At 33.3% G+C, this 12,938-nt stretch overlaps 1 protein-coding gene across 3 annotated transcripts in view; it reads right to left on the bottom strand.

The window, feature by feature from the left end:
• Window positions 1–1,942: 1,942 nt before the first annotated feature.
• Window positions 1,943–12,938, bottom strand: part of LOC117110538 (ras-related protein Rab-6A) — a 28,483-nt gene continuing 17,487 nt past the window's right edge. For 2 of the 3 annotated variants that reach the window (XM_033253285.1, XM_033253287.1), the window contains exons 5-7: window positions 11,781–11,874; window positions 11,439–11,505; window positions 6,541–7,510 (exon numbers count right to left, since the gene is read on the bottom strand). In XM_033253285.1, the coding sequence (XP_033109176.1) occupies window positions 7,437–7,510; window positions 11,439–11,505; window positions 11,781–11,874 (235 nt within the window). In that variant the 3' untranslated portion in view covers window positions 6,541–7,436. Of the gene's footprint in view, window positions 2,349–6,540; window positions 7,511–11,438; window positions 11,506–11,780; window positions 11,875–12,938 lie in introns of those variants that run through there. The other variant, XM_033253286.1, reaches the window with a different exon arrangement.

The following is a 12,938-nucleotide window of genomic DNA, read 5'->3' as shown; positions in this document are numbered from 1 at the left end:
AGGGGAGAGGGAGGGGGAGAGGGAGGGAGAGGGGGGGGGGGGGTTTCAAAATTTTCCCCAAAAATCCGAAAATGAAAGGTGGGTCGGGATTCCTAGATGGCCGGAAATGAGCTTTCCCGACTTCTGAGGTGTCTTTCAATGACCTATAATTTCTTAAAAATCCGGGTTTTACACCTCTTAAAAAAGAAGGTCAAGTGATTTTATCCAATTCTTAGGCTTATACAATAGAAGAAAATCGAAGATATAGTCAATACATTATTAATTAGGCCTATATTCCAACAATATTGAGTAGTTGGTGTTTTTAATTGTATTTAATGGAATGCTAATTGGGCTAAAGCCTAGTTTGTGCTATCTGCCAACCTATGCCTAGGTAGGTGAGCATGCTTTTTGCAAGCCAGGACCAAGTTTAAAAATTTTGTTACGTTTCTTCACAGAGGGGGGTTCGTCCGAACCCCTTCAACCCCCACTGGATCCGCCACTGGCCCATATATGGTCAAGATGACCATATTTAGGCATGCCGCAAGTTGTTGTCAAATACAATTTGTGCCTGGACAGGGCCTTAGGCTCAAGCACACAGGTGCTCAGGGCTCACCATTGGCACCTGCAGGGGACCAAATGGTGAGGTCTGGGGTGGGGGTAAAAGGGCACAACAATGTCAGGTAGGTATTTAAATGTTTTTTTTTTATCACTCATTTTACCACCATAGTGACCTGGCCCCTTGCCTATCAACCTCCTCGCCGTATTGCTTCTGGTGAGAATGTACGTTTTTAATTGGTCAACATCATTTCCACTAATCTTTTCCTAAAAGCATCAACCATGATAGACACCTTGCTTGTTGCCTCATGAGACAACATTTGCACTGAAAACCCTTGAGTACATATGTTGAGCTGGTTTACATGCAAGGCTGGTAGTTAGCAAAAGCCACTTTATTGTAATAGTGTACTTGTGCTGTTCTGTGTAGCGACTTACAACATACAATAATCAGGGAATATCTGGGGATGTATATGTAGATATATGGAGGCGAGTTCGTCCACCTCAGCAAGCAATTGCAAAGCTTCATTGCAATTCAATGATTGTTATATATTCTACTGGCCTGAATAAATATATGCAGCTGCATTTCCAGAAAATGCAAATTCTTGTGATTAGAAATCCATATTATTCACACATGGTCAAAACTTTTTCATATTAATTTTCATTATCATATTCATGAGCTACTTATCATTTATAAGCTTAATTTGAATATGCAACATGCACAACTTTGTTTCATTCTTCACAGAGTACAGGTGGATAAATATATTTATATATCTATTGTTATATTATAATAAAGGTCATTAATATTTGTAAAATACTTATGAATATTAATGAGACATGTTAACTATCACAGCACTGTTGAATATTTTACTTAATTTCAATACAATAAACGTAATGTAGATCCTTCTTTCCAGGTTGTTCACATAACTATGGACGTCATTATCACAAGTTACCAGGATGTGAATACACCAACTTGTTAAATACTCATGAGCTTATCAATATCCCATCCAATTATGACCTTGAAATATTTACAAGCAAATGATTTAAAACTATTTTGCAGGCAGCTTTTTTGGATTTAGTCATATTTTTAGAACATTTGTTTTCAACAGTAAACAACATCACTATGATAAATAATGGCTTGGAAGTTACTATCCTAATACAGTAAATATTTTACCGAGTTTCATATACAAAACAGTATGCAATTCAGGCCACAGTTATTCTCCGTTATATTGTATCATGTGAACGTAAACATTTCAAACAGCAGGGGTAGCAGTTGTAGGTGAACTATCAACAGAACTGTCTTAATAACAATATTGCAGTAAAGAAACAGTTTGTCGGCATCGTAACAGGCACAAACATCTCAAAATTGATTATTTTACAATATTGAAAAAAACAGGTATGTATAAAACTCTGCAAAAATACAATATTATCTAACTTATCGAACAATCAAATATACAAGTTGCATTGAGGCGACAATGATTTGTCAACAAAATGAAAGTAAAAATATACACACAATGAAGAATCATAGATTTGGTCTTTGGCTCTTACAGACCTTAATGAAAAGCTCCAACTTATCTCTTTTTACTTATTTTATTCAGATATACAATAATTATATTACTGTTTACATTTGTGGACTACTACAGTACATACCAGGGCTGAACTGTACATGGATTACTATTGGCTTAGACAAACACAAATAGCCAATAGGCACTGAGAACTGAGAGGCAAGGTCCAATTAGGGAGCAGCTTCTAGCAGTAGCATCCAGCATCTTCGGGGGAAGGGTCTTGTTCCATTGGTTTAGGTATAATAACATCATCTAGAGGTTCGGGTTAAGGAAAACTTCACTGAAAAGGGCTTGCAGAATATTAATATTAAATATTCATGAGCCACATTTTTCATATATGAATATTCATAATTAACATATTTAAATTGTTTTATTTCCTCTTTTTAGCCAATCTACCTCAAATTTAAATAAATAAAAAATTATGTACAACAAATAATTGTGTAATATTATCAAGGTATCATTTATAATGTATATACTTTAATAACATGCAATGTTCCAACAAGCAGACTGCATATACTATACAGGTAAATAATCTAAAACATAATGTAAGATTCTATATGGCAAGAATATACATGTTATAATAGGTATACGCTATAGGTAATAATGCTTGTTATACAGCTATGAATGCAATGCACGTTACACAACTCTCAAATAGAAGTTATATAACTATTATATAGATAGCTTGAGGTCATCTATATAATACTGTTATAAAATTGTAAAAAAAATCTGGCAGATAATTTAAATGATTCTCTGATTGGCTAATGATTTAAATTGAATTGTTAGCCAATCAAAGACAATGGCCATTTAATATAAACTTTGAAACAATAACACAGTAAATGAAATAAACAGAAAAACAACATAAAAGCTTGATATTTTCAAATGTTTTAATACAAAATCTGCAGAAATAATGGAGTCTGTAATGTTACAATTATTTATATTTGGTTAATTACCACTTTCAACATGATGGGATGCATAGATTAACTCAAAGATGTGTTGTAGTAAAGTCTAGGAACTCAAAACAAAAAAAATCAAACACCGTTTTAAATTGCTCATTTAAAAAATCAAATAAGTCAGGGAGCATCCATAATTTTCGCTAGAGTACAAAACATAGGCTTTGGGGGCGGTGCAGGAGGGGTTGACAGTGTTGGCATATGTACCCTTTTATGAAAAAAATGACCAATATGAACAAAAGCATCATTCTATTGTGTAATCTTTCAGGGAAACGGTTACAGTAAAGAGTATGGTTAGTACACTTGTAAAAATTTTCAAAATAGGCAAGTTTCGCATGCGAACGCATACGGATAGTGTAACGTATACGTCATCATTTATGACATCATACGCCAGTTGCTATCTGCTAACCGGCGTATGGATTTTTAGTATGATTTTTTTTCACATTTTACAGAAATTAAAAAAATTAACGTATCTTTAATATATACGTGCCATTTTTGTGACTTTTGAAGACAGCAACTTACGATAGGATGCGTTTCATTTAGGGTATTAAAAAACTTCAGTGCTTGGTGGTGTCAGGATTTTCCTATACACCTAGGTCTAGCCTAGGCATAGCTTATTATAGTAGCTAGGCATTTTCGAGTCAGGAAATAACCAACTCTTCTGGGCAACAAGGGAAGGAGTATTACGGTATTCGGCTACCACTTGCAATTTCCAAAACCTTACATACCAAAACTTTAGGACATGCCATAATGTGATTTTGAGAAGCATAATGAGAAGAAAGCGAACTAGCATAAACCTAATACCCGATTCACACGTGTGAAGTTAAATTTAACAAAAAGTAACAAATTGTAACCGAGCGATCTCCCGAGTTATTCCTACCGAGATAAAAAGCATTCACACGCGTCTGTAAGGTAATGCCAAGGTTGTGTAAAATTTATTCAGTGTTTATGCAATGAACCATTTTTCCCCTACTGCGATATAGGTCTAGTCTAGGCCTAGTTGAGAACCCCTGTCACAGATGGACTGTTGAACTCACCATCACAGTAAACATTCGAAGCAATCAATACCCTTAACAACTCCTGTCTCTTATACACATCTAGATGTGTATAAGAGACAGCTTATAATACTAGTAATAGTACTAACACCATCCCGACGTTCATTTTATGTATATCTTCTTCTTCTACCATTACTAATTAACATCAATAACAAGGGTAATTCATTCATCATTTAGAAAAAATAGGCCTATCTATTTCTAGTAGATCAGAATCGTATACAGAAGGAAGAAAATTCAAAGAACCCCGTGAAACAGTAGATTGTCGTTGTGTTGAAATCCCTGCGCATGCGCAGATCCATCCATGTTACATCTCGGAAGCTTTACCAGCCTCAGCGAGGCTGGTAAAGATTACCGAGACGTTCCGAGATTTTACAAGGATATTACAAGGAGGTACTTTCACACGTGCCGTAAAATGTTACTTTTGGTTACATTTTGTTACATTTGGTAAGATTTTTGTACGTGTGAATCGGGTATTAGGCAGGGCTTAAGGCCCGATGCTTAAATTTTGCTGTCATTGCAAAAAACACAGTATGGCTACAAACCGTTACGGATACCTAAACGTACGCATACACATTCGTTTGCGTGCAAAACCTCTCTAATAATAGACGTCCCCTTATCAACTTCCAAAATCCAGTTTTGCTAATTAACACACATTTTCCGATGAACGTCCTATATCACCATCCAACCTAAGGGTGTATGCAAAAAATATAGGAAGAGTGTTTTGTGTGTGTCTGTATTTTGTTATTCTCAATTGATAGCAACAACTTATTAAAAAATATAAAGTAAGCAAATTAAATATTGAATCTTGTTTTAAAAGTTAAAAGTTAATAACAAAAGTTAAGTTATTATAAGATAGTAAATGAATTAATATTAATAAAATAATCAAAATAAAAAAAAACCTACTACTGCTCAAAGCATAACCCTAGGAACTATATTATAGCTATGTCATAGTTCAGTCTTTATCTTTACAAACTATTATTTAGTTTTATAAAAAGTAACATTTGGACATAAAACTTTGGCACACAAATTTTGAAAATAAACATTTTACCAAATAAATAAATAAAATAGTTTCTGAGTGTCAGTTTTAAAAATAAATTATGAAATGTAATTTGTGAATACATATATTATATATAGTTTACATTATATAATATTATGTAAATAAATAAAAATTATTAAGTGCAGATTAAAACTGATTTATCAACATCTGTTCCAAGGTGTAAAATGTAACATGTTGTAATAATAAAAATCAATAACTAGAACAGTCACTCCAACCCTATAATACATGCAGGGGTTTATGGGTGACACAGACAATTCAATTAGTTTCTTTTTTGCTCAAGGGATAAGTTTCAAGGAAATTTGTTGAATTTATGTGACCGTGGCCTTTGACCCCAAAATTTAATCAGCCTTTTTCTTAATATCACCACACTAAGCACCACACTACTAAATTTGATAATGATTCATTCATTAGTTTTTGTGTAATTCTGCTGTCAAACAAACACTGTTGAGTATATAGCCTCCTTCAAAGAGGCTGCAATTTTTAATAAATTCTATCAATGGTTGTAACCAGTGAAGAGTCTGTAAAAGCAGAATACGGAGGGCATCAAATTTTCAATTATTGCTAAAATTATCTACTGAGGTACTGTACTGTGATTTTATGTATTATGGTACAGTATGTTAATCACTGGAATTTTTACATACTGTATTGACTTTTGGTTATGTTCTTCAGAAACATATGAAATATAGGTTTAACACTGGTATATTATATATTATCTGAAGGGGAATGGCTGGGTATATTTTAATGTATCAAAATGAGGCTAAATCCCTTAAAAGTTTAGCATGTTTGTCAATGGTGTGACCTTTGACATTTACATCAGGAAATTTACAGAAAATAAAACCAACCATGTTATGTATATAAAAGAGAATGGTACCAGTGACTCATTTTACATGTACAGTACATATTATTTCAAGTCACATATTAGCACTATCAAACTTAACTGCAATATGCATAATTTAATAATATATGACAATAAAAACAGTTATCAAAAATAATAATATAATAATAATAATAAAATTTTGTTCAATAACACCCAAAAAACAGTGACAAAAAATGTGTTTATATACAGAAAGCAAAAAACGCAAAACCTATGACAAAAACAAAGCGTGATCCATTTATACAAAGTATACATTATTAAGGATACCAAGGCCCATAAATAAATTCTGCATTTAAAATGCAAGTTAAAATGTCTAAAAGTCAATGCTTATCTTTATAAGGTGGGTCAAAAGGTTGCCAAGGTTATTATCAGTTTATATCCATAAGCCAATATAAGCTTTACATAATTTCTGAATACACTGCAATCACCGACTACAGTTCACAAAGTTATGCAATCAGCTTTTATTACTACATCCTAATCAGAATTTTAAATGACCAGGCCTGAAAAACAGGATCCTGTGGGTGGCAGGGGCAAATGCTCTTAAGCTCTGTTTACACTATCAAATTTTGTGTGACAAAAACGTGTGATATGCCCATATATAGGCATGATGACATCACACCATGACCATATATAGGCATAGCATTACCATATATGGGCATGTCACATTATTTTGTCAAAGAAAATTTTATAGTGTGGATAGAGCTTTAGGCTTAAGCACTCTGAAGCTGGGCACTCACTGCGTGGTATGACGGTCATGTGACCATCGTACAACGAATCCAACTCTGCTCCCTGCGTAAGCTGGAAGAAGCAACGCCGTCTGCTTATGTCGGTGGCTGTCAGAACGGATCGTCATTAAAAACGATCTGTAGCGCACACGCTGTCGCGTTGCGTTATTCATAGAATTGCATCTACCGAGGACCGTCGGGCGCTGTTAGTTACCTGGCTTTACATGTAACTTGTGAATTTTACCATCATCTGATGGTTGTTGACACATAAGGAGGGGTAATATGGTATATCAGAGGAGTTTCCCACTTGAAAAGGGGTTTAGAAAACACCACTTGCCAACTGGTTACAAGCCTGATGACCTATACAAGCTTTGTTTCCATGCTACCACTTCTATACATACTATTTTCTAAAGACAATGATAAAAATGTTGTGCTCATTACATTAAATATTTTAGTACCATAATTACAAGATTTTCACAAAAAAAAAAATCTGAATTTAAATGTTTGGACACGATAGAAAAATACTGACATTATCTGCCCCAAAATCTAACAGTTTATTTTGGCTAGATTTGATGTTTTTTCTACCTATAAGCCCAACCCAATTTAATGGTAAGAATAATCTATTTGACCAATCAAATCAGTGCACAGCCCACACCCACCAATCACAGAGGCTGTTTCATCAGCATGCACAGCCACCGGTTTGTGGTTGAGGTTCCTGGGAGCGTGTGTTTGGGTCAAGCTTGATGTCGATGACTGAGCAAAAATAATGTTAAGGAAAATAAAAATACAACAGAAAGAAAACAAAAAACATGATAAATAATAATAACATGCAAACTAAATGAAAGAAAAGCAACATGTCATTAAGAACATTCTTTTAAATAACTGCTTCAAAAATGCATTTGAAAATAATTAATTTGAATACGTAAAGAAAATAGTAAAATCACTTGTACAATGTCTTTATAATTCACTCCCCCTTCCCCCATCCCCATCTCTGGATGGTTTCATACATAATGAGAAATAATATGTTACACACACCTTGAAACAACAAATTAAGGCACTATGTAAATAACATATTCACCAAATTGGCCATAAGTGTCATATCAGCCAATTAGAGGATGAAATGTTCTGAATGTTTCATTTTAACGTAGTAGGATGAATTTACAAATTTGTCAACTCTACAGTACAAATACTATATTGTCTAAACAATGTACTGGGAGGGAGTTGATGGTAATTTAACATGTTCCCTACCAGCAACTCAAGTCCAAACCAGTCTGAGCATAGCACTTTTGTATTGTGTTAAACTTGCTGGCACTGGTTGCCAAAACATAAATTCTCACCCTAGCAAATCAGTGAAGGACCCTAAAGCAATGGTCTAAAAGTACTATTCAATTGTTTTTTTGTGTGTCATTAAGGTTAATAGGAAGATGTTCATAAAGGTGGCACCCTCTATGCCTTTGCATATGGGAAAAAATCTTAGCAGCCAATGCGTTAAATCATTATTATTATTATTATTATATCGCACATAATATAGGAAAGTCTATGCGCATTTATTAGTCTGTTATTGAAATAGACTAAAACCAAAATGAAAACAAACGTTTATAATAAATTTTCATTACACCAAAACAAATGTTAATAATAATATTTCATTACACCAATCGAAAAAAATAGAATCACCTCATCTTTGATTTGCTGTTCTTTGATTAGAATATGATCATTACAAACTAGGTTACAAATTAAAATGTGTTATATAGAAATAGTTAAAACAAAATTCATGCATCACATATTAAATGGTACCATATGAAATGAAGAAATGTAAAAACAGAGTAATAGAAATGTTATAATGATATTCAGAGTGCAATGATTATTTTCAAAGACATACACACCTACCTTCGTTATTGATTTACCTGAAAGAAATTATAAGCACCAAAAATACTCTGGTATTTCAAAATATATAATTGCTACCTATAGATCCACTTTAGATGAAAAAGTACATGAAAATTAGTTTTCTTTATATAACTATTGATAATATTTTCTTATTGATTTTGTATTTAAGATCTTGTACTACTATGTTTTGTTTTGGTTCAAATGTTAATTTCAAATTTGTTTAAAATATAGGATTTAATATTCTTCACTTTAGATGTGTTGTATTAAGAGGGAAGTGGTTATGATTAATTTCTATATCTTTTTATTATTTCTATGACATTCTGAAATATAATTAAGACATGCTAGATATGTTTGTAAGAATGCCATCCATTCCTATTAGAGTGTCCTCAATCAACATAAGGGAGATTTTGATTGAGAATGTAGAACAGATTCACTCATCTATGACTGTCATTCTGTGCGTTCTATGTTCTACTTTAAATAAATTTCTATTTTTTACGACATGTACGTAGATACCAAATTTTTTTAAATAAACACCTCAGGGCATTTATTTTTGAGAAGGATTTTTTTTTGGGAGGGGGGGGGGGGGGGGTGGTGTTTTTTTTTTGTTTATTTGAGGTAAGCGTTTATATCTTTTTATTCTATTCATATAAAGCCCCTTAAAGTGTCACTGTAAATGTGGAAATACAACACACAATCACCGTCAAAATGTGTTATTGCGTGAACATGAAGACTTAACGATCCCAACCAGATTAGAAAAAATGTAATTCTACTGGAGCAGAACATTAATAGAATGTGTCGGGAACGATGTTGCTTCCATTAGATCTGTTTACAGTCATTTGTTGAGCAGGGGGAGTTTATTTGGAGGGGGAGGGGGAGTTTATTCGAGAAAAAAAAAATGCCTGGGGCATTTATTTGAGGGAGGCATTTATTCCAAAAGAGGCTCAGGATAGGGCTCGGGATTCAAAGCGGGGCATCCATTCAAATTAATGCAGTATGTCACGAATTCAAAGACTGACGTACCAATGTTTACTCAGTGAAACAGACCTTATTCTGGCCTGAATGTAGTATCGGCCAAAACCTTTCCAGATTTCAGGACAGAACGTAACGCACAACGATCAGACATGCGCAGTTAACATTGTACATCGATCAGACATGATCAGACATCGATCAGACATGCGCAGTTAACATTGTACATCGATCAGACATGATCAGACATCGATCAGACATGCGCAGTTAACATTGTACATCGTCACAAATCTAAAGTTCCATATAGTTGAAATGAAACCCACAATGCCAACTGATGCAACAGTCAGTGTTTACTCAATGTCTTCAGAGAAGATGATTTAAAGCACTAGTATTAAGTAAACTTTATAAAATGATTAAAGTATTAATGTCACCAATTAAATAATATCCAAAATAACATTTACATTAAGATTTTTAGTACAAGGCCAAGGAAAAAAAATAGTTTTTACTTCGTTCCTTTGAAAAAGGAATGAGGATGTACATTGTTTTCTCATGGTTTTTTTTAAACATGAGCACATAGGAATACTCATGGCTTATGATGATGTTTAATTTCTGCTGGATTTTATGTGTATTTGTGTAAAGGAAGGAAAAAAAGGCTCTGTCTCCACAAAAAATGGAAGGGGTAGGAACTTCTTTTTCACCTTATACTTAATAATACATATTTCAACCTCAATGTATTGAATGAATAATTAAAATAACAAAATTAATAGACATCTCACCAATGTAATACAACATGAATACAAAACTCTTTAAAAAAAAGTTAGTAATTACAAGACCATTTATATTTTTGAAGATTTCATTTTGATAGTATGATTATCTTCCTTCTGCCTAACTCTCTTCGAGTAGAGAGATCAATCGACATGTCACAATAAGTGAAAGATATGAGCAAAATGAAACAGAATAGATTCTGAAATGAGACAAAAATTATGTATGACTATCAGGTTGCCTAGCAACATTATAGGCTAACTAAAGAGAACATATGGTAATTTTCCTGAAGATTGAAATGTTCTACCAAAAAAAAACTATGAATTGAAGGCCAACTTAAATTGAAGGAGGAAAGGAAAATAATTATAATCCTCCACATAGCACATTGCAATAAACAACTGCCTCTATGCACTTTACTATTATTACCCTTGGTCAATGATAAGACATCATGAGATTCCAGTGAACACACTGTTCTATTCACAGTTGGTACTAGACCCTACCATGTACACACAATCTTGTGGCCACACAACCAAACTGCATGTAAATTACAATTTTTTTTTAAAGTTAAAATGATTGCAATAAAAATACAGATTCACAAAAAAAAACAAAAAAATGATGAGGACAGAACAACAATTAATTAAAAACTGATATATAGTAGTGGAGAAATTGTCGCAGACTCAAAGGGGGTTCATGAAATTAGGTATTAAGTACCGGTAACTTTATGAAATATGGGATTGGGCAGGCCTAGTCCTGTAGCTTTCCTCCCTGGATGTGACCAACCAATTCTAATTATCACTGTGTGTGACAACAACTCTTAGCCATCGAAAAAAAAAAATCAAACAATTCACAATCAGCATCCAACCCATCTCATGCAAAATCACTACCCTAAAACTATACCCAATAAATGTTGCACCCAAATCTTTAAACATCTGGATGTGCAATGCTGTATTAACATGATGAGGATGATACCAGATGTGTGAGCGTATAGACATGGGTGTTTGGTGAGGCTGTGCACCCTAAAAAACACTTTGCACATAAATAACATCAATGACTATAATGAAAAGGATACGTTCATTGGGGTTTTTCTGCTCTGTTGTTTCCATTCCGGGAAGTGCAGCAGCCACCCTTCGGAAAAGCTGTACAAATAGAATTTGCAAAAATGTATAAAAAAAAACAACACAATATTAAGTAGTTTTATAGACTTTAATTCAAAAGCACTTTTAGATCTTGCACATACAATACATAATACCATAAGCAAGGTAAACATCACTGGCTTTAATGGAATTGCTAAAAATATTGGGAAAATTAGATAGGGAGAAATTAATATTATATTTATTTATTTTTTCTTAGTTTTTTTTTTTTTTAAATAGATTTTTATATAAATTTAAACAATTTATACATGTAACTGTACCTGTTTGACATTGTAACCAGACTTCGCACTCGTTTCAATAAACAACACATTCAAATCTTTTGCTTTCTTTTCTCCTTCATCAATAGATACTTGTCTGGAGAAAATAAAATGAACAAAAAAAATCAGATGCTAATAGTTATTTGAATGAAGGTACTGTAGTAAACACTGTTGTACGCCCTATTCAATGGACCTTTCTGCCAAGCCCTGGCCGCTGAATATTGATGTTATGTCCAACAATAAGATAGTGTAAACATTTTGTGGAACACACATTTGTAGGGCAAATGCATAACATTAGCAATGTTCTGATTGGTCAATTAAGTTTGATTGTCACTGCGGAAAGGTCTATTCTAGATGCAGGATCAAAATATGGTGACCTTAAATGCTCTCAATATGATATTTTGAGTTGTAGTTGGTCAGTGCAACTACAGTAGTTGCCTTGCCCCATTGGATATCCTGTAGTAATGCTCCAGACATCTAGCACACTACGACGTATGGTTAATCCAAATGGCAATCAGATTTTTATCGCTGTAAAAACTTCTATATTTGGTGTCAATGAGGGTCATTCAAATTAAATAGCAGTTTAATAAATACAGATTCATATAGGATATTTAGGTAATTTATTTCTCAATTAGCAATGTAAATATGATAATTTTTCTTATCTATTCTGTGGCAATTAATTCTCCTAATTCACCAGAATTCCTAAATGACTTTAGTAATCAAAGCAAGGAGCAATCTCACGGTAATGAGATCTGTCCAAAGGCCAGGCAAGTCTAGACTAATGACTATTGCTAATTGGTCAAAATCATGATTGACAGCCTAATGACAGATCCTGATTGGTTGATAGGATGGTTGACACATAACAAGTAGGATAGTGATGGATAATACTTTGGATAGTCTCTTGGAATTACTATCCATTTCATTATTATCGACTTCCATATTTTCTTAATGATTTCCTTGGTTTATGCCATCTGGTACATCAGATACTGCAATATCATATTCCTATCATTTCCACTCATTATCAACAACTGTTATCACTTTAAAAGCATTCTAATACCAAAAGATAAGTGTGTAATCATTACCAATATATTAAATACATACTGTATCAATGAAATCAAATTTAACATATAAAACAATGTTTTTAAGACAACAAAAAGAGAA

Source organism: Anneissia japonica, unplaced genomic scaffold (assembly GCF_011630105.1).
Source record: "Anneissia japonica isolate Jap-2015-1 unplaced genomic scaffold, ASM1163010v1 scaffold3434_len466720_cov178, whole genome shotgun sequence".
Taxonomy (NCBI): domain Eukaryota; kingdom Metazoa; phylum Echinodermata; class Crinoidea; order Comatulida; family Comatulidae; genus Anneissia; species Anneissia japonica.
Note: the sequence above shows the minus strand (reverse complement) of the source record. Positions and strands in the feature narration are given on the sequence as shown.